We start from the raw sequence: 21,224 nt of genomic DNA, 5'->3' as shown, positions 1-21,224 counted from the left end.
AAGATGGCCACCGACAGAGCTCCAGAGGAATGGAGACTCTGGGCCCAGGAACAACAAACTGATCTCCTGCGCTGCTTTAAAGAATTCAAGGATGAAGTACTGAGCTCTCTGCAGGAAACGAACAGAAGGCTGTCAGAGATTCAGTCCACCCAGGGTGCTGCCATCAAGAAGTTGCAGACGCAGGCCATTGAACGAGAGGAGGAGGCCGTGGTCCTCGTGAGTAAGGTGGAGGGGCACGAAGCACTCCACAAGAAGTGGCAGGAACGCTTTGAGGAGCTGGATCACCGCATGAGGCGGAAAAACCTGCGGATCTTGGGCCTTGCAGAGGGGCTGGAGGGATCGGACCTGACAGCCTATGTGGCTGTAATGCTGAATTCGCTAGTGGGGGCCGGATCTCTCCATCTGCCCTTGGAGCTGGAGGGAGCGCACAGGGTGCTGGCCAGGAGGCCCAAGGAAGATGAACCCCCGCGTGCGGTGCTGGTGAGGTTCCACCGGTTCAGTGATCGGGAGTGCGTGCTGCGCTGGGCCAAGAAGGTGAAGAGCAGCAATTGGGAGAATGGGGTAGTGCGGATCTACCAGGACTGGAGTGCGGAGGTGGCTAAGCGGCGGTCCGGATTTAATCGGATGAAAGACGTGCTTTATAGAAAAAAGATAAAGTTCGGAATGTTGCCGCCCGCGCGCCTGTGGGTAACTTATTCGGACCGGCATTATTATTTCAATTCCCCGGAGGAGGCGTGGGCCTTCGTGCGGACGGAGAAACTGGACTTGAACTAGGGGTTGGGGGTTGCGAGGTCGGCTGTAAGATATTAGTGCTGGATTCTGCTGTTGCTGTGTTCTCTTTTTCTTCTGTTGTTTTCTTCTTGTTTTAGTACTTTTGCAATTTTGATATGGTTATTTACGGAGGGGTTGTTCTGCTATGTTTTTGTTTTTGTGCTGTGGGACATTGTCTGGGCTGTGTATCTTGAGGGGAGGGTCGGGGGGGTATGTTGTATTCTATGCCGGAGTGGGGGTATGGAGTGGGGCTGATATTTGGGAGCTGCGTCAGAAGGGTGTGGTGGGGCAGTGCAAAAGCGCGGGCTTTCCTCTGGTTTCCCGTGCTGCGGGGCTGGGGGGTGGAGATGGTGACGGGGGAGGCGGGGCCTTAACTGGTTCTTCCCCACGCTGGAGCGGTGCCAGGAGGAGGGATAGATTGGGGGATGATCCCACTTCGGGAGGGGTCGGGCTATTGGCGGGAGTTTCCGGGGTCAGCAGAAGTTAGCTGACCCACGGAAGTACAATGGAGGACGGTTCGCGGCTGGGAGGGTTCCTAGCCTGGGGGGGAAGGGAGGGGGGGAAAGGGGAATACCGGGTTGCTGCTGGTAGGGTCAAGAAGGAGCTGGTGGGGGCTGGGGGGACAGAGGTGAGGGGTTGTCGCTATGGGGACGGGGTCGAGCAGGGGGTGCTGGCCTGGGGCGGGCAGTCAACGGGCTATGGCTAGCCGACGGGGGAGGGGGGCGGGACGCCCTCTGATCCGGTTGGTCACCTGGAATGTGAGAGGGTTGAATGGGCCGGTGAAGCGGTCGAGGGTACTTGCTCACCTGAAGGGGCTAAAGGCGGATGTGGCAATGCTTCAGGAGACCCACCTGAGGGTGGCGGACCAGGTCCGCCTGAGGAAGGGATGGGTGGGGCAGGTTTTCCACTCGGGGTTGGATGTGAGGAACCGGGGAGTGGTGATTCTGGTGGGGAAAAATGTGTTGTTTGAGGCATCGGAGGTGGTGGCGGATAAGGGGGGTAGGTATGTGATGGTTAGGGGCAGGCTACAAGGAGAGAAGGTGGTACTGGCTAGTGTGTATGCCCCAAATTGGGACGATGCGGGCTTTATGAGGCGTATGTTGGGACGGATCCCGGATCTGGAGGCGGGAGGTCTGATCATAGGGGGGGGGACTTTAATACGGTGTTGGATCCTTCACTGGATCGGTCCAGCTCTAGGACGGGTAGGAGGCCGGCGGCGGCCAAGGTACTGAGAGGGTTTATGGACCAGATGGGTGGGGTGGATCCATGGAGGTTTGTAAGGCCGAGGGCACGCGAGTACTCTTTCTTCTCCCACGTACATAGGGTCTACTCTCGGATAGATTTCTTCGTGGTGAGTAGGGGACTGATTCCGAGAGTGGAGGAGGCCGAGTATTCGGCCATTGCAATCTCCGACCACGCTCCGCATTGGATAGAGTTGGAGATGGGAGAGGTGCGAGACCAACGTCCGTTGTGGCGGTTGGATGTGGGGTTGTTGGCGGAGGAGGAGGTGTGTGGGAGGGTCCGGGCAAGTATTGAGGGGTACCTTGAGGTGAATGATACGGGGGAGGTTCAGGTGGGAATGGTCTGGGAAGCCCTGAAGGCAGTAATTCGTGGGGAGCTGATATCCATCCGGGCACACAGGGAGAGGAGCGAGAGGAGTGAGAGGGATAGACTGGTGGGAAAGATGCTGGAGGTGGACAGGAGGTACGCAGAGGCACCAGAGGAGGGACTGTTGGGGGAGAGGCGCAGCCTGCAGGCTAAATTTGATTTGCTGACCACTAGAAAGGCGGAGGCACAGTGGAGGAAGGCACAAGGGGCAGTGTACGAACATGGTGAAAAGGCGAGTAGGATGCTGGCTCATCAGCTGCGTAAGCGGGATGCGGCTAAGGAGATTGCTGGAGTGAGAGATAAGAGGGGGAATGTGGTGCGGAAGGGGGTAGAGGTGAATGAGGTCTTCAAGGATTTTTACGGGGAACTGTACCGGTCGGAGCCAACGGGGGAGAGGAGGGGAATGGAGAGGTTCCTTGATGGGCTTTCTTTCCCGAAGGTGCAGGAGGAGAAGGTGGAGGGGTTGGGTGCGCAGATTGAGCTGGAGGAGCTAGTTAAGGGGATCGGGCAGATGCAGTCAGGGAAGGCACCGGGGCCGGATGGGTTCCCGGTGGAATTTTATAAAAAGTTTGTGGACCTAGTGGGCCCCTTGCTGGTGCGAACACTCAATGAAGCGTGGGAGGGGGGGACTTTGCCCCCGACGATGTCACGGGCGCTGATCTCGTTAATTTTAAAGAAGGACAAGGACCCCCAGCAGTGTGGTTCATACAGGCCCATATCTCACCTCAACGTGGACGCTAAGGTGCTGGCAAAAATCCTGGCCACCAGGATAGAGGACTGTGTGCCAGGGGTTGTGCACGAGGACCAGACAGGTTTTGTGAAGGGAAGGCAGCTGAACACGAATGTGCGGAGATTGCTGAATGTCATTATGATGCCGGCGATTGAGGGGGAGGCAGAGATAGTGGTGGCACTGGATGCGGAGAAGGCCTTCGATAGAGTGGAGTGGGGGTACCTATGGGAGGTGTTGGGGAGGTTTGGATTTGGTGAAGGGTTCATTAGATGGGTAAGGCTGTTATATGAGGCCCCGATGGCGTGCGTGGCTACGAATAGGAGGAGGTCGGAGTACTTCCGGCTTTACCGAGGGACCAGGCAGGGTTGCCCCTTGTCCCCCTTGTTGTTTGCACTGGCAATCGAGCCGCTGGCGATGGCATTGAGAGATTCAGAGAGGTGGAGAGGCTTGGTGCGAGGTGGAGAGGAACATAGGGTGTCGTTGTATGCCGACGACCTGTTACTGTATGTGGCGGACCCGGTGGGAGGGATGCCGGGAGTGATGGAGTTACTAGCCGAGTTTGGGACCTTCTCAGGTTATAAATTAAACTTAGGCAAGAGCGAGGTGTTTGTGGTGCACCCTGGAGACCAGGAGGAAGGAATTGGTAGGCTCCCGCTTAGGCGGGCAGGGGAGAGCTTTAGGTACCTGGGGGTGCAAGTGGCCAGGGACTGGGGGACTATCCACAAGCATAACTTTACCAGGCTGGTAGATCAGATGGAGGAGGAGTTCAGGAGGTGGGACATGCTGCCATTGTCGTTGGCGGGGAGGGTGCAGTCCGTCAAAATGACAGTGCTTCCGAGGTTCTTGTTCCTTTTTCAGTGCCTGCCCATATTTATCCCCAGGGCCTTCTTTAGGAGAGTGACTAGCAGTATTCTGAGTTTTGTGTGGGCACATGGGACTCCAAGAGTGAGGAGGGTGTTCCTGGAGCGAGGAAGGGATGGAGGTGGGCTGGCACTGCCCAACCTTCTGGGGTACTGTTGGGCAGCCAATGTGTCAATGGTGCGTAAATGGGTGATGGAGGGGGGAGGGGCGGCGTGGAAAAGAATGGAGATGGCGTCATGTAGAGGTACGAGCCTGGGTGCTATGGTAACGGCACCGTTGCCGCTCTCCCCTAAGAGGTTTACCACGAGCCCGGTGGTGGCGGCGACCCTAAGAATCTGGGAACAATGGAGACGGCATCGGGGGGAAACAGGGGCCTCGATGGAGGCTCCACTGGGTGGCAACCATCGGTTCATCCCGGGGAACACGGATGGGGGAATTCAGGGGGTGGCAAAGGGCGGGCATCAGCAAATTGAGGGACCTGTTTATTGGCGGGAGGTTTGCGGGCCTGGGGGAACTGGAAGATAAATTTGGCCTTCCCCAGGGGAACATGTTCAGATACCTGCAGGTAAAGGCGTTTGCTAGGCGACAGGTAGAGGGATTCCCTTTGCTGCCCTCGCAGGGGGCGATGGACAGAGTGCTTTCGGGGGTGTGGGTAGGAGAGGGGAAGGTGTCTGACATCTATAAGGTAATGCAGGAGGTGGAGGAGTCGTCAGTGGAGGAGCTGAAGGCTAAATGGGAGGAGGAACTCGGGGAGCAGATAGAGGACGGGACTTGGGCGGATGCCTTGGACAGAGTCAACTCTTCCTCCTCATGTGCGAGGCTTAGTCTCATCCAATTTAAGGTGCTGCACCGGGCCCACATGTCCGGGACTAGGATGAGTAGGTTCTTTGGGGGTGAGGACAGGTGCACCAGATGTTCGGGGAGTCCTGCGAACCACGCCCATATGTTCTGGGCATGCCCAGCACTGGAAGAATTCTGGAAGGGGGTGGCGGGGACGGTGTCGAGGGTGGTTGGATCCAGGGTCAAACCAGGGTGGGGACTCGCGATTTTTGGAGTTGCGGTAGAGCCGGGAGTGCAGGAGGCGAAAGAGGCCGGTGTCCTGGCCTTTGCGTCCCTAGTAGCCCGTCGAAGGATTCTGTTACAATGGAAGGATGCAAGGCCCCCAAGTGTGGAGACCTGGATCAGTGACATGGCGGGATTTATAAAATTGGAAAAGGTCAAATTTGCCCTGAGAGGATCAATACAAGGGTTCTATAAACGATGGCAGCCTTTTTTGGACTTCCTGGCTCAGAGATAGGTAACTGGGTCAATAGCAGCAGCAACCCGGGGGGGGGGGGGGGGGGGGGGGGGTGCATTATTGTAGTGTTTATTCTGTAACTTTATAGTGTGTTAATATGCGTTGTTGTTAAAATGCTGGGTTGTTCATGGGGATGGGGCGAATGTATATGATTGTTAATATTATTGTTATTTTCGGTATTTTACTAAGGTGCGTCAATGTTGTATAAAATCAAAATTTCTCAATAAAAATGATTTAAAAAAAAATAAAATAAACACCTTCCAGATGAAGAACCTTGGTGGACTTCTCTCCTCTCCTCCACTGGTCCATGTTCAGAGGTTTTGATACCAATTCTATTCTGTTCCTATTGAATTGTTAACTTAACACCAGAGCAGGTTAAAAGTTTCTGATCTGTACAGTTCACTGCTGCAAGAAATGGTGGATTTTCAAATTGCTGCCCAGTTATAACAGCATTGAGTATTGCTGTCTGTTATAGAAGCCAACAACAAGTTGCATTTATATACATCCCACATGATTCACAACAGCATGATAAAATTGAATTGGACACCAAACTACATAAGGAGATATTATGGCAGATGATCAAAATCTTGTTCAAAATCGTAGGTTTTAAATACTGTCATAATGGTAGAAAGAGGGGACTTCCGGTGGCAACCATTGAGTGGTCACACATAGGGAAGCTCCAGCTCGAAGGCGTGAGTTTGTGCTCTTTTTACCTGAAAATGGGGGAATTTTGATGCGAAAGTGTAGCTGAAGGCGTGGAGGAGAAGTTCCCCTCGGGAGTGGCATGTCTGCTGGGTATCAGACCCGGCAGAAGAAAGTAAAAGACCTGGCCAAGGAACTGGAAGAGACCTGTGGCACAGCAACAATTGGAAAGATGGTAGAGGGGGAAGGATCAGCGCAGGTTGGAAAATCCCAGATGGAGCACTTGATGCCGTTTATTGAGCTCCGCCAACAACAAAAGGAGATGCAGAAAGACTGATCGAAGGCCATTGAAGGAGCAGATGCATCCTTGAAAGGCTTGATGGACAGAGTCGAGAAGTGCTTGGATGCACAGGGGTCACAGATCTGGGAGATGGAGAGGGTGATGTCTGACCACAGTGATCGGGTGGTGGCATTGGAGGTGGCGGTGGGGCTCTTGAGGGATCTTTACAAGTCGCTAAGAGCAAAGGTAGAGGAGCAGAACAGATCTCGAAGGCAGAACCTGCATATCGTTGGCCTGCCGGAAGGTGTGGAAGGCACGAGTGCCGTGAGATACGTCTCGAGGATGCTGGCGGGGCTGGTGCAGGAGGAGAAAATCCTACGGTAGGCCTGCGAGAAGTGGAATTGCGAATGGGAGGGAAATGAGATCCGAATATATCAGGACATTGGAGCGAAGCTGGTGAAAAGGCGTGCTGAGTTTAACAGGGCACTGTATCGACAGCAGAGCAATTTTGGGGTTCTGTACCTGGCGAACCTGTGGGTGACTTTTGAAGGCCAGAAGTATTTTTTCGAAACCACAGGGGAGGCCAATGACTTTATTAGAGATCATAAATTGGGGGAGAACTGAACTTTGATGGGAGACTGAGGAGTTGGAACAACCCGAGTTCAGAGGATGCGGGTATGTGTGGGAGCTGGAGGGTGGGGGGGGTTTCTTCTCGAATGGGGTGATTTCATTGTGCTGATTATTTGTTAAGGGGCAATAGGTTTATAAGGGGGCAATAGGTTTATAAGGGGGCAATAGGTTTATAAGGGGGGAATAGGTTTATAAGGGGGCAATAGGTTTATAAGGGGGCAATAGGTTTATAAGGGGGCAATAGGTTTATAAGGGGGCAATAGGTTTATAAGGGGGCACCCCCCTCTCCTCCCTCCCTCTCCCCCCTCCTCCTCCTCCCCCCTCCCCTCCCCTCCCCTCTCCTCCTCCCACCCTCCACCTCCCCTCCCCTCTCCTCCCTCCCCTCCCCTCTCCTCCTACCCCCTCCCCTCCCCTCTCCTCCTCCCCCCCCTCCCCTCCCCTCCCCTCTCCTCCCCTCTCCTCCTCCCCCCCCTCCCCCCCCCCTCCCCTCCCCTCCCCCCCCTCCCTCCCCCCCACTTGAGGAGCTTGAAGGTGGGGGTGGTCTTTCTACTGGAGACGCGCCTTTGGGTGAGGGATCAAGTTAGGTTGAGAAAGGGATGGGTGGGTCAGGTGTTTCACTCAAAGTTTGACTCTGAAGTCGTGGGGGGGTGGTGGTCATCCAGTGTGGTAAGAAGATGGTGTTTGTAAGTGCCAAGGAAGTGCGGGATCAGGGGGGAGATACGTGATAGTGAGCAGGTGCTGGAGGGTATTCCGGTGGTGTTAGTGAATGTATATGCACCGAATTGGAACAACGTGGAGTTTGTGAGGCGGTTGCTGGGACCGATTCCAGACTTGGCCACGCACTAGTTGATTATGGGAGGGGACTTTAATTGTATGCTGGAGCCAAGGGTGGACAGGTCGAGCCCCGAGCCAATGGGAAAGCTGTGATGGTGAAGGAGCTGGGAGGTTTTATGGAAAGGATGGGTATGGTGGACTCATGGAGATTTAAGAATCCGGTGGAGAGGGTGTGCACCTTCTCGCACGTGTACAAAGTTTACTCCAGAATTTATTTTTGTGGTGAGTCGAGCGTTGGTGGTGGGGGTTGAGTCTGCGAGAATCGTGATCTCTGACCAAGCACCTCACTGGTCGGAGGTTCGACTTAGCTCGAGCCAGGAACAGAGGCCGGGATGGATGCTAGACCCAGGGCTGTTAGCGGACAGGGGATTCTACGATAAGGTGCAGGCGGAGATTAAGGTCGACATGGAGCTGAACCAAAATGGGGAGATATCAGTGGCCACATTCTGGGAGGCATTGAAGGCCACATTCTGGGAGACATTGAAGGCTGTGGTTCAAGGGGAGATTATCTTGTTCAAGGCGCACGGAGATAGGAGGAGAAGTATGGACGATTATTGGATGAGATAGTCAAGGTGGACAGGGGATATTCGAGGGACCCCACTGTGGAGGGATTGGCAAAGAGAAAGTTACAGGGATAGTTCAACAGGCTGATGACGGGAAGGGCTGTTGGCAGCTACGGGGGGGGGGGGGGGGGGGGGTGCAGTATGAATTTGGAGAGAAGGCGAGCCACATGCTAGCCCGTCAGCTACGGAGCCATGTCATGTCCAGAGAAATCCTGAGAGTACATACAGGGAAGGGGGAAGTAGTATCTGAGCAGGGGAGGATAAATGAGGCATTCAGGGAGTATTATTAGAAATTGCATGGGGCCGATCCGGGGAATGAGGAAGGGGATATGAGGCGGTTTCAGGACGGGCTGGAATTCCCGCAGCTGGATGAGGAGAGGAGGCAGGCACTGGAGCAGCCCTTAGGGTTGACAGAGGTGATTGAAAGAATAAAAGAGATGAAGTCAGGGAAACCCCGGGGCTGGATGGCTATCCAGCGGAGTTCTATAAGGAGTTTGCGACAGAGTTAGCACCACATTTATTGGAGGCTGGCGAAGGGAGAGCTGCCGGAGACAGTGACACAGACGACAATCTCGCGAATTCCAAAGAAAGGCACGGACACTGAAGTGTGGGTCATACAGGCCCATATCACAGTTGAATAAGGATGTGAAAGTGTTGGCTAGGTTAGTGGTGCGGAGGATGGAAGGATGCATTCTGCGGGTGGTTACAGAGGACCAAATAGACTTTTGTGAAGGGTAGGCAACTCTCGAGTAATATTAGCCGGTTATTAAATGTGATCATGACCGTGTTGAGGTGACAGGTACCGGAGGTAGTGGTATATACGGACGCAGAGAAGGTTTTCAACCGGGTGGAGTGGAGGTACCTGTTTGAGATTCTGGGAAGGTTTGGGTTTGGGCCAAGGTTTGTGGCATGGGTGCGTCTGCTGTACGTGGTCCCGGTGGCTAGTGTACGGATAAACGAGACGAGCTCACAGAGCTTCAGGTTACATAGGGGAATGAGGCGCGGGTGTCTGCCGTCGCTGCTATTGTTTGCACTAGCGATAGAGCCCTTGGCAATGGTCCTGAGGGGGTCGGCAGAGTGGCAAGGGATTATGAAAGGGAGTAGGAGGCACCGGGTGTAGCTGTATAGTGACGACCTGCTGTTGTACGTGTAAAACCTTTGGAGAGTATGGGAAGAATTAAGGGCTTATTAGAGGTTCGGGGCCTTCTCGGGTTATAAATTGAACGTGGGAAAAAGTGAAGCCGTTGTCCGATGTCAAAATTGTAATCAGCAATTGGGCGGAGAATCCCTTCGACACCCAAATCAGGGGCGACGGCGGTTTGATGCCAGTTTTTGAGTCGCCGCCCCCTCTGAAATCAGGTCGCGCGGTGTTGCCGCGTCAAAGGAAGTCCCTCCCCGATGGGCCGAGTTCCCGACCATGCGGTTGACGTGTGGTCTGAGCGGTCTGGAACCCGGTGTGGCAGCCGCGGACTGTGTCCAGCGCCACCACAGTCGGCCGGGAGCAGTGCTGCTGGCCGGAGGGGCTTCCGTGAAGATTGGGGGGACCGGTGGGGAGTGGGACCATATTTGGCAGGTCGGATCCGCGCATGGACATCGCCATGTTGTACGGTGCGACCGCTGCAGGTCGCCGGTGTGTGCATGCGCACCCACGAACCTGGACATTCTCCAGCCATTTTTGGCACCGGAGCCGGGCGTTTTACCCGGTGCAGCTGCTAGCCCCTCAATGGTCCCGGAATCGATGAGGGTTCGACACCGATTTTGGCATCATAAAACGACCGGCAATTCTCCGTTTCTGCTGGCACTTAGCTGCTGTAATGGAGAATCCCACCAAGGTGTTTCCGGTGAACGAGGCGGGTCAGAGAGCTAATTTAGGTGTGTTGCTATTTAGGGTAGCCAGGGATAGGTTTAGGTATCTGGGGATGCAGGTGACGGGGGGGCAGGCGACATTGCACAAATGGAACTTAACAAAGTTGGTAGTGGAGATAAAAGAGGACTTTAGGAGATGAGATATGCTGCACCTGACACTGGCAGGGAGGAACCAAGTGGTGAAAATGAATGTCCTGGCAAGGTTCCTATTCGTATTCCAGACTCTTCCGATCTTCATTCCGAAGGCCTTTTTCAGAAGCTGGACGTAGCGATCCCGGAGTTTATAGGGGTGGGGAAGGTGCCTAGGATAAAGATGGCCCTGCTACAGAGGCAGAAAGGAGGGTTGGCGTTACTGAATCTGCTGCACTATTACTGGGCAGCAAATGTGGAGAATGTGAGGCGGTGGTGGGAAGGAGAGACGTTTGAATGGTTAGGATGAGGAAGAGTCTTGTAGGGGGTCCAGCCTGAGGGCCATGGTGATGGCGGCGCTGACGCTGGCAGCAAAGAGTATATTGAGAGCCCGGTCGTACGTCCACAATTAGCATGTGGAACCAGCTGAGGAGACTGTGGTGAGGTTGTTTAAGGCTTGGTTCGGGGAAGACGGATGGCATGTATGGCATTACATGGAGGTGAAGAGAGGTGGGGTTGGTGAGGGTGATGGATTTATATTTGGAAGAGAGGTTTGCAAGTCTGGAAGATCTGCGAGAAAGGGTAGAGCTCCCGAAGGGAAGCAAATTTACGTATTTACTAGTGAGGGACTTTGCACGGAAGGCAAGAAAGAGTTGCTCAGGCTGACAAAATATGTCTTATTCGAACGGTTGCTGCTTCCGGACGTGGAAGGGGAGGGTAGGATTGGGGACATATATGAGTGGCTGGAGGAGCACAAGTGGTGAAGATCAAGGAGAAATGGGAGGAGAGGCTGGGGGGAGGGGAGATCGGATGGGGAGTGTGGCGCGGCGCAGGATGAATTTGGCTTCCTCGTGTGCGAGGATGAGTTTGATACAGTTTAAGGTGGTACACAGGGTGTACATGACTCGGGTGAAGATGAGTGGGTTCTTCCAGGAGGTGGCAGATGAATGCGAGAAGCGTGGACAAGGACCAGCAAACCATATGTTCTGGGGGTGTGAGAAGTTGGGTAGGTACTAGTCGACAGTGTTTGGGAGGCTAGCAAAGATTGTGGGGGTAGAGGCCGGGCCAGACCCTATGGTGGCGATTTTTGGGGTATTGGAAATGCCGGAGCTGATGGAGGGGAGGAAGGCTGATGTGGTGGCCTTCAACTCTCAGGTTGCCCAGCGAAGGAATTTGCTGGATTGGCAGCCGACAACGCCGCTGGTGGTTGCGGCCTGTCTCAGGGACTCGGGTCACTGTCTGTGTGGAGTCTGCACATTCTCTCTGTGTCTGCATGGGTTTCCTTCGGGTGCTCCGGTTTCCTCCCACAAGACCTGAAAAACGTGCTTGCTTGGTGAATTGGACATTCTGAATTCTCCCTCTGTGTACCTGAACAGACGCCGGAGTGGCTACTAGGGGATTTTCACAGTAACCTGTCGCGGAGAGGGGGGGGGGGGGGGGGGGGGGGGGGGGTGAAAAGGGGGAAAAACTTATACAAGCTGTAAAATTGTGAGTTGGGGAGAATGTTCCCTGGATTATTTATATTTGTGTACTTTTGAATATGTTTGGAATAAAATACAGTTAAAAAAAATGGTAGAAAGAGAAGCAAAGAGGTAAAGAACAGGCTTAGTGAGGCAATTTCAGAGTTTGGATGTGGTCAGATTAAGGCATAGCTGTCAATAGTAGAGTGATTAAAATTAGATACGTGCAAGAGTCAAAAGTAGAGGAGCATAGGTATCTTGGAGGCGTTGAGGATATTACAGAGATAGGAGGATGAGGCCGTGAAGCGATTTGAAAACAAGGATGGCAGTCTTAAAATTGATATTCCTCAACCGGGAGACAATGTCGGCCAGTAAGCACAGGGGTGATGGGTAACTGTACTTGGCACGAGTTAGATACAGGCAGCAAAAATTAGGAAAAGCTCAAGTTTATGAAGGGTGAAAGATAGGTAGCTGGCCAGGAGTGCATTGGAATAGTAAAGTGCAGAGGCAATAAAGACAGGGATATGGGTTTCAATAGCAGGTGCGCAGATGCAGAGACGAAGTTGGTGATGTTAATGCAATAAGGCAGTCTTGATGATGGAGCAGGTATGTGGTTGGAAGCTTGTCTACGGGCTAGCACATCACCAGGCTTTGAATAGCCTGATTTAGCGTCAGACAGTTATCAAAGAGAGAAGAATGGAGCCAGTGACTAGGGAACAGAGATTGGGGCAAATAGAAATGGCTTCAGTCTTTCCAATATTTCGTTGGAAGAAATTTCTGCTCATCCATATCACTCATATCAGCCAAGCAATGTAACAAGTTAGAGTAATTGGAGCGGTCGAGAAAGGTCGTGGCAAGATGGAATTGGTGTCATAAGCGTACATGTGTATCCTGACATGTTTTTGAATGTTTTCACCAAGGGACAGCAGATAGATAAGAAATGGGAGGGGGGTCAAGCATAATTTCTTCGCGGTCTCCAGAGGGAATAGTTTTTGAGCAGGAAGAAAAGCCATTGCAGATAATTCTAGTTACGACTGGATATATAAAAATAGAACCAGGCAAGTGCAGGCCCGCCCAGCTGAAGGAAAAATATTGGTGAAGAATGGCATGGTCAACCATGTTAGAAACTGCAGGCAGGTTGAGAAGGACAAGGAGGGATTGTTTGCCAGAATCATATTGGATTTAATTTATGACTTTCAGTCCTGTGATGGGTGAAACCTAATTGGATGAATTCAAAGGTGGAGTTCTGGGAAAGATGGGCATCGATTTGGGTGACGGCATATTCAAGGACTTTGGAGAGGTAGGGTAGGTTGAAGATGGGATGGTAGTTTGCTGGGGTAGTGGGTCAAGGGCGGCTTTTTTTGACGAATGGGCTGATGACAGTAGATTTGAAGGAGCAGCACCTGAGAAGAGAGAACCAATAACATTATCAGTTAACTCTAGCCAGGATGGGAGTCGGTGATTGCACTATGTTTATTGTTCTTTGCACATTGTTTCTATGCTGTTGCTGTTTGTAATGCCAAAAATACCTCATTAAAATTGTTTATCAAAAAAAAACATTATCAATTAACATCCTTTCTTCTTGGTAACATGTTGGAAATCTACTCTGGTACTAGATTTACTCATGGGGTCACTGGGAAACCCTTCATTTTGCACTTTGGCCTGATTCAGAATGGTATTTTCTTTTTCTTCATAATTTCATGACCCAGATTTTTCAGCAGTTTGCCTGACCATTAGAAGCATCAGCACCATAGAGCCTGGGCAGCAGACCATATCAACTTTGAGCAGGACCATGCCCACCATGATGTCTGGACAGCAGGATTCTCTGCCATTGCCAGCATGCCCCAGGTCCAAGTGGTAATTGATGGCACACATGTCACCTTGCGCGCCCAGGACATTAGGCAGTGCCCTTCATTAACAGGAAGTGGTTCCACTCCCTGAACGTTCAACTTGTGTGTGACCACCGCCTTTGAATCATGTACATGTGCGCATGCTTTCCAGGGAGCGTGCATGACAGTTACATGCTGAGACACTCTTGAGATCCCAGGTGTCTTTGAGGACCATTCCAGGATGACGGGTTGGCTCTTGGGGGGGATAAGGGGTACCGGCTGAAGTCCTGGCTGATGACGCCAGTGCGGAGGCCGGATACCAAGGAGGAGACCCGATATAACAAGGCCCATGTTGCCAACCATGCTGTCATTGAGCGGTGCGTCGGACTGCTCAAAATGCGGTTCTGTTGACTATTACACTGTTGCACTGTTGCCACTCTGGTGGTGCACTGCAGTACAGCCCCAGAGGATTTCCCACTTTGTTTTGGTCTGCTATGCTTCACAATCTGGCAGAGCAGCGGAGCGACATGCTGGAGGAGGAGGAGGAGGTAGACCGCGGGGATGGTTGATGAGCCCGGGGATGATCCGCAGATGGAGTTGGAGGATGGAGGACAGGTGGCAACAAGAGTCTGCATGCCCAGAGAACTAAGGAGGCCCTAATCCGCGCCCGCTTTTCATAGGACGAGGCTTTGTCTGTCAGCTCATCCTCCCCCAACTCACCCCCGGCCTCTCTGTTCCACCTTCCCAGGGTCTGTGTAACATCACTCCAGGGTGATGGGCCTGTGTCAGCACTGTCAGCCGGTTAATATACAAAGCAGGAGAGTAATGATAACTTGCAGTGAGGTAAGCTCTGGTGCTCCTCAATTTATGCTAAAGTCTGACTACTGTCTTTCTGCTGACAGTGCGCTCACAGCCATCCTCTGAACGGAGTTTGTATCTGCGACGTTTGATCTTGGACCATTGTGCCCGGGGGATGGGGAGAAGCAGATGGCGACAGGGGGTAGGAGTGCAGGCAGGTCCGCTGTGACGATTAATGCGACAGAGGCTGCATCTGTATCAGATGTAATATGTTTTAATAGTGAATATTGAACATTTCCATTTCCTCGAGCTACACATGGTGACCTCGGTCCACCCCCCCTGCCCCACGCCCCCCAGTCTGCACTAAGTGATCCTCTCTCTTCTTGATCTTACGTAGTCCAGTGCTATGTCTAGGTTTTCCCTAGGATGCACATCAGAGGTAGAGGCAGCCTGCTGCGTTCTGCACCCAGTGGTCTTTGATACCCTTGGTGGACATCTTCTGGAGGGCCTTGAACCAGGGAGTCCAGCCGACTTACCAACTCCTCATGTTCCTTGATATTGACTGCAGGCTTTCTACCAGGCTTCCCAATGCACCAAACATTTTGTTGCGCATAGCCATCAGTGCAACCCATGTATAACCTTGCACTCCAGTCAGCTGGAACTTACCTATCCTTGCCGCCTCATGTGCAGATCCTATCTCTAATCTATCCTTTAGGATATACACTGTATTATATGCACAGCTAGTGGTTGTAAGTGTGAAATTAAGTGAGGGGTACTATGTTTTAAACATCACTCTTTTCCTGTTCTTTCATTCCTTGGACATGTTGCACTTCTTGGATATTTTAAAGTAAATATTCGCAAAAGTATGACTGTAGTGCAGTGAGTCATGAGAAAATAAGAAATGTATGATTGTGCCATCTGTAGCTTGTTGATCAGAACGGAGTTTGGGATGAGTTAGCAATAGAACGTGAGAATGGGGATCAAAAATGGGGTTACTGTCATTTTTGGTAGTTTTAGTCCTGCCACTAGCAACAGCCTCAGGTTTTGACAGCCAGAACCTTCTCCTGCATAAGGGTTAGAACATGCAAGCCTGTCCTCCAGAGGTAAGTTTCTGCTGCCTCCGGTTGTGTGCCAATTTGTTCTACAAAAGAGAAGGAATTGTGTTAGAGTGTCATGGTATATGGTGTAGCTGATGTGGTTGAATAACTAGCAGTATATGTAACCTGTAAGATGCGGGTGAGAGGATTGCAGTAGTGCTAAGTGTGTGATGATGAGCCGAAGTATATAAATATTAGGTATGAAACCAGATTGATTGAAATTGTTGCTGGGCGAGTCATGGGTGTGGCGAATTGAGCAGAGGCTGAGGCTACTGGTGCAGTTCTTACCCTGACCATTTGTGTAAGACACTGAACTTCTGGCAGTACTACCTCCAGGCACTTAGGGCTTGATGCCAGGCATTGATTTTCATGGCTATCTACTACCTTTGACCACTTATCTTGAAGGTCTCCCCATTACACCTCCCTCTCTTTCTTTCCATCTCCTCTATCAAGATCTCTAGTGCAGCAAGAAGAACTTTGTAGCCCACTCTTTCATATATTGTGCCATTCGTCACTCTTTTTCAGATCAGATTATCTTCCACTGTCGCTCCCAGCATCTGCTTGAGCCACAAAGTATCTCCCCTGTAAGAGATTGTTATGGGTCAGGGCTTAGAAACTCCAAAGTGTATTATGAAGCTTACCTAATTGTTAACTTTAATGTTGAATTTGGCTAGGATGAGCATAAGAGCCTTCACTTCAATTGTGATTCATCAGACTTCCTAGACACTTTTATCAAAACAAAGTGAATTATAAGAATGCCGTTAACATATATAAAAAAGTTAACAAGAAGTTGTTCTCAATTACAAACATGAAAAAACACACAACAGCTACAATAATATATGTATAAAACTCTTCATGAATCCCCCTTAGCTGTTCCAATTCAATAACAAAATCCAATAAAACCAAAACCCCTTTCAAGGGCGTGGTCCAGCACACTGTAATCTCACTTGAATGGGACAGGTCCTTTCCCTGAGATTCTGGTCCAGCCTCCAACCAGTAGATTCAAAACGCCTTCCGGAAAGCAACTTTTCTTCAACATTACCGAGGCAGTTTGCCAATGTGCTTTCAGTTCACTGGAACAGCTTGAAAATAAAACTGAGAAAACCAGGAAACACTGTTTTTTACTTCTGCTTCTAAAGCATCAAACCGAAACTGAAACCCAAACACTAAAACTCCTCTCACCTGACAGCCACAGTCTAGCTCCACCTACAAATGACATCACTGAAGCCATGCTACAAACCATGTGGTAAGACAAAACCTTTCTTTAAGGGATGCTCACATGATAAGATGCTGTCTATCTTTAAGCAATGCAGACTTTCTTTAAGTGGTGCTAAGCACTCACTACATTAGTCCCGTTCTGATGCATCCAGCCAATGAATGCAGTTAGTGTTAGCTGGGTTCAGACATCGTTCAAATGAGCAGACACATGAAGTTTGTATGCTGCTGCAATGCAGTCAACAGGTATGGGGTAATTGTGCATCATGATCCCTGTCACTGTTTTCGGGTACTATCCAATTTGGCTCTGTGTCAGTTTATTCATTAAAAAAGTATTTGCACACATTTTCAGCACACGGGCTAAGGTATAACAGCTGGACTCGACATAATGGGAAATAATGAAAATATAATGCGTATGATGATATTAATATGTAAATAGCCTAATAAGTTTTGGTGCAGAAGATACCTCATGAGTAAGTCTTGAAATGAATTGTGAAAAGTGAAAATGAGATCGCAGTCAATCTTGGGTGAGTTTCAAGAAATTGATGCATTTGCATTGTAAATGTGAATTAAACTTGCTGCAGAAAGTCAGTAGTACTTAACAATATAGTAAATTTTTCACATCGAGAGGTGAGGGGAAAAGGATCCAACCAGTGAGGCACATTACAGATGTCCTAGCTCTTGCAAATTCCGAGCCATCATGGTTAATCGTAATAAATCTAGTTACTGTGCCCGTCAAATGTTGTACCCTCCCTCAGAATGAGTTTCTGGACACATGCTACTAATCTGGTTGGATATGTGAGTGGCCAAAGATCGAAGCATCATTATCAAACTTTGGAGGTCAAATTTTCCTGCACTTCTCCGTCCCAGTGACAGGAACTGTGTATCCTGTGTTCAGTGCCATGACTGTTATGGTCATTAATATGGTCTGAGTCACCCTCCGAAAAGGTCCAAATCCCAACAAGGCCTAATGCTGGTGGAAAGAACAAGAAAATGAAGCATAGCTATGTCGGACCTTGGTGACTGGGACCTTTTGTTTTCCAATTTTCATCTATGTGGTTCTGTAAACTATACAATAAAATAATTTTTGAATAGGCTATCTTTTGTTCATCTTTAGCCTTCCACCTATCTCTATCATTACATTTTTTAAATTGTGTGGCAGGGGTTTGTGACAAGTCCCCAAAAAATAAAGGTTTCAACAAAAAAATCAAAAATGTTGGGGGAATTAATAGTCTCCAAATCACTGAATGTGTAACTAGAGAAATGCTCACTGGCAAAATCTTAAGAAAATAACATTTACTTTAAGAGATATTCCAAAGCTGGCAATGTTTGTTACCCCTGGCATGCATGTACTTTACAGGGGCAAGATGTGTATGTGTGCTCGTGTGTGAGAGAGACACAGCCTTAAAATGTGGTGACAGTGAGCCCAGGACCTCCTTTCCTTAAATGTAATTTAAATGTCGTTCAGCATGTCTGTCAAACAGTGTTGTTCAGCTCCCACTAAAATCAAATGTTGGAAAATGACCAACTGTGAGGCTGCATATAACCAGTTGAGCCTTAGGATACTGGAGTTTATTATTTATAATTTCAGAAACATGGAACAAGTGCTCTTGTATGGCTACATTGTTAAAATACACTTATTTCCTTGCAGGCCTGGACCAGTTGTTCTTCCTTTTTCGTCTCTGGTCAGTCCAAGGAAAATGATAGCTCCAGCACTGTTGCAGAGGCATGGTCCTCACTCACCTCAGCCATCCAACAATCAACTCAGCGGAGGGCACCACAAGTCCTACCCAGTCTTTCAAAGTCAGCTGATGCAACCCTTTCAAGCAGGTACTTTGAAATATTTTTGGGGAGATCACAGGAGAAATATAAAGCACAGATAAGATGGAAGCACTGATAGAAAGGTTTTAAATATTGATGCTATGAGAAGTAAATGTAACTTCAGTAAACTAAATCAGAATTATCATATAGAACAAACTTTTTTAATGATTTCTCATTTTTTGCAGAAATTTGATGTTAAATTAAAAAATTGAATATAGTTTTGGTATAATAAAATTCTCAGGATTTTATGTTGGTCGAGGCAGGAATAGCACAGTTTGGTGTGGTGTTAAGTCATAAAGATGAAGAAGTTTCTGAATTGATTCCAGCCAATTTGGCAGTGCGAGTGCAGCAAATGATCTCAGCCACTTCATTCGAGAAGAGAAAAAAACAACCAGAGATCATATTCATGATCAATGTGTACTGGGTGGGGAATTTCCCATCAGGATAGAATAACCTTGCTGTGAAGCTGCCCTCAATCAAATAGCCTGTTAACACTCTCTATACAGTCACACATCAATGGTGATTAAGTGAGGTATGTGCAGGTAGCTGGTACCTGTGAAATTGTACCACAGCATGAGCCAATATTTGCTTGAGAAGAGAGAGAAAAGTCTGGTAGGTGAAGAGCAGATGGGACTTCGGCCACAATGAGAGCAAGCCAATAAAACAGATTCTGAAATTAAGTTACCACAATTGGTTTGATGTTTCCAGGGATGGGAAAGGGAAATGTGTGCATGTGCCTAGTTTTGATCATGAGCAATAGCCCCAGATTGGCACAGCATCTTTGCAGATATAAGGTGAGACATGATTGGGCTTTCCTAAAGGCGAATAATGTCTTGACACTATCTAGACTCATATTGAAGAATAGCCATCACCCGGACAAATTACCAATGATATGCGAGAGGCTAAAAGTAAAGCCCAGCAGGAATCAGCATCTTAGGAAAGCAGAGAATCTTCAAAACAAAACAATGTCTTAACATATTACTGGGTACTTTACTTCACCTTCTAATTGTATAATAGTATTAATTTAAAAGCCTTTTCTTGGTCACACAGTTCAAAGCATCTAACATGAAATTCTTCCACTGTAAACTCAAACCACAATGGGTAAAACATTGGAGAATGGCTTTCGGTTCCCATTCTTACTGTTAAAAGTTCAGGATTAGTAAACAATCTGTGTCAGATGAATGAGAATTAAAATGAATGTTCATAAACCACCAACGGAAGTGAAGTTGCCCATTACCCAGCAGGAAACCAATAGTCAGAAGTGGTTTCTCAGACAGTAAGGAAGGTATTATTGGACAGGACTTATTGATGTTTGGGAGAGAGAAAGAAAGGCTGAGTCTCTGTGCTCACTTTTCTATGTTCAGTTTAATTACTGATGGTATTTCCTTGTATGTCATTAAAGCATGGTTTTGTCATTCAAGATTCAAACATTGCTTGTTGAAACATTGAAGGAATTTTCAGCTAATGCACCAGTAATTATCTACCAGTAGTCTCGCGAATGGGACTACTCATGTGTAAAGAATTAATTTAAAAGTAAAATCCAATAGCATGGAAAAGATTAAATTATGGCACAAAAACTATGCAGGCATGTGGGATGATAATCTTAAATTACAAGTGACTATTCAAAGATTGCATTATCTAGCTATCAGTAATATGCAACAAATGATTGTGGTCACAACTGTTAGCGCATACTGGATGTTTATGTGGTCCACGTTGTCCGTGTTTCTGCATATGTTGTTCCCTTTATCCCTTATGCAAGCATTTTTATCAAATATAAGTTTACTTAATTCATACAAACTGCATTATTCAGGAACATGTTCTTTGTGTAGTCTCATATTTATACACATACTTCTATTTCCGTCTCAGAGATGCTGACCTTTTCTGAGGTGTATGGTTCCATAGTTAATGACAGCCCAACGGTTATTCTTCATGAGTGACCCAGAACTTACAGCAAAACCTGATCATATTTCCACCTGAGATTTCAGAGAAGGTTGCTGGATAATATTCAACAACTTGCATTTTGACAGACATCAAACAGTAAAGCATCCCAAGGCACTTCACAGGAATATTGGCAACATAAGGAGATACTGGGGCTGGTTTAGCAGTGGGCTAAATAGCTGGTTTGCAATGCAGAACAACACCAGCAGCACAGGTTCAATTCCCGTACTGGCCTCCCTGAACAGGTGCCGGAATGTGGCGACTAAGGGTTTTTCACAGTAACTTCATTGACACCTACTTGTGACAATAATCGATTATTATTATTATTAGAAAGACAGGTGATCAAAATCTTAATCGAAGATGTAAGTTTTAAGGAGCTTCTTAATAAAGAGAAGCGGAGAGGGGTAAGGAGAGACATCCAGAACTGTGGACCTAGGTAGCCAGGAACACCAATGCTGGCAGAATGAAAATTGGAGATGCACAAGAGGTCAGAACTCGAGAAGTGCAGTTATCTTGAAAGATTGTAGGACTGCTAGAGATTACAGAGTTAGTAATGGGTGAGTTCATGGACAAAATTGAAATTTAGACTGAGGATTTTAACTTGTGGCATTGTCAAGTCTCGAGATCACAAAGGCACAAATGAGAGTTTCAGTAGATGAGCTGTGGCAGGAATGACGTTTGCCAATGGAATGGAGGTGGAAGAAGGCGGTCTTAGTGATGGAGAGGGTATATGGGGTTGGAATGGTTTGGTTTAGCATCAGAACTTGGCCAGTGAGAAGGGTGAGTCAGTGTCTTAGGCAATGGTTCCCAACCTTTTATATGTCATGGCACAACTTTAAATTATAAAATAATTTG

At 48.9% G+C, this 21,224-nt stretch overlaps 1 protein-coding gene across 4 annotated transcripts in view; it reads left to right on the top strand.

The window, feature by feature from the left end:
• Window positions 1-21,224, top strand: part of LOC119964755 (zinc finger protein GLIS1-like) — a 494,047-nt gene that overhangs the window by 430,197 nt on the left and 42,626 nt on the right. For all 4 annotated transcript variants that reach the window (XM_038794696.1, XM_038794698.1, XM_038794699.1 and 1 more), the window contains one exon: window positions 18,262-18,440. In XM_038794696.1, coding sequence (XP_038650624.1) covers window positions 18,262-18,440 — 179 coding nt within the window. The remainder of the gene's footprint in view (window positions 1-18,261; window positions 18,441-21,224) is intronic.

Source organism: Scyliorhinus canicula, chromosome 4 (assembly GCF_902713615.1).
Source record: "Scyliorhinus canicula chromosome 4, sScyCan1.1, whole genome shotgun sequence".
In the NCBI taxonomy this organism is placed as follows: Eukaryota; Metazoa; Chordata; class Chondrichthyes; order Carcharhiniformes; family Scyliorhinidae; genus Scyliorhinus; species Scyliorhinus canicula.
This window is presented reverse-complemented; position numbering and strand designations above follow the sequence as displayed.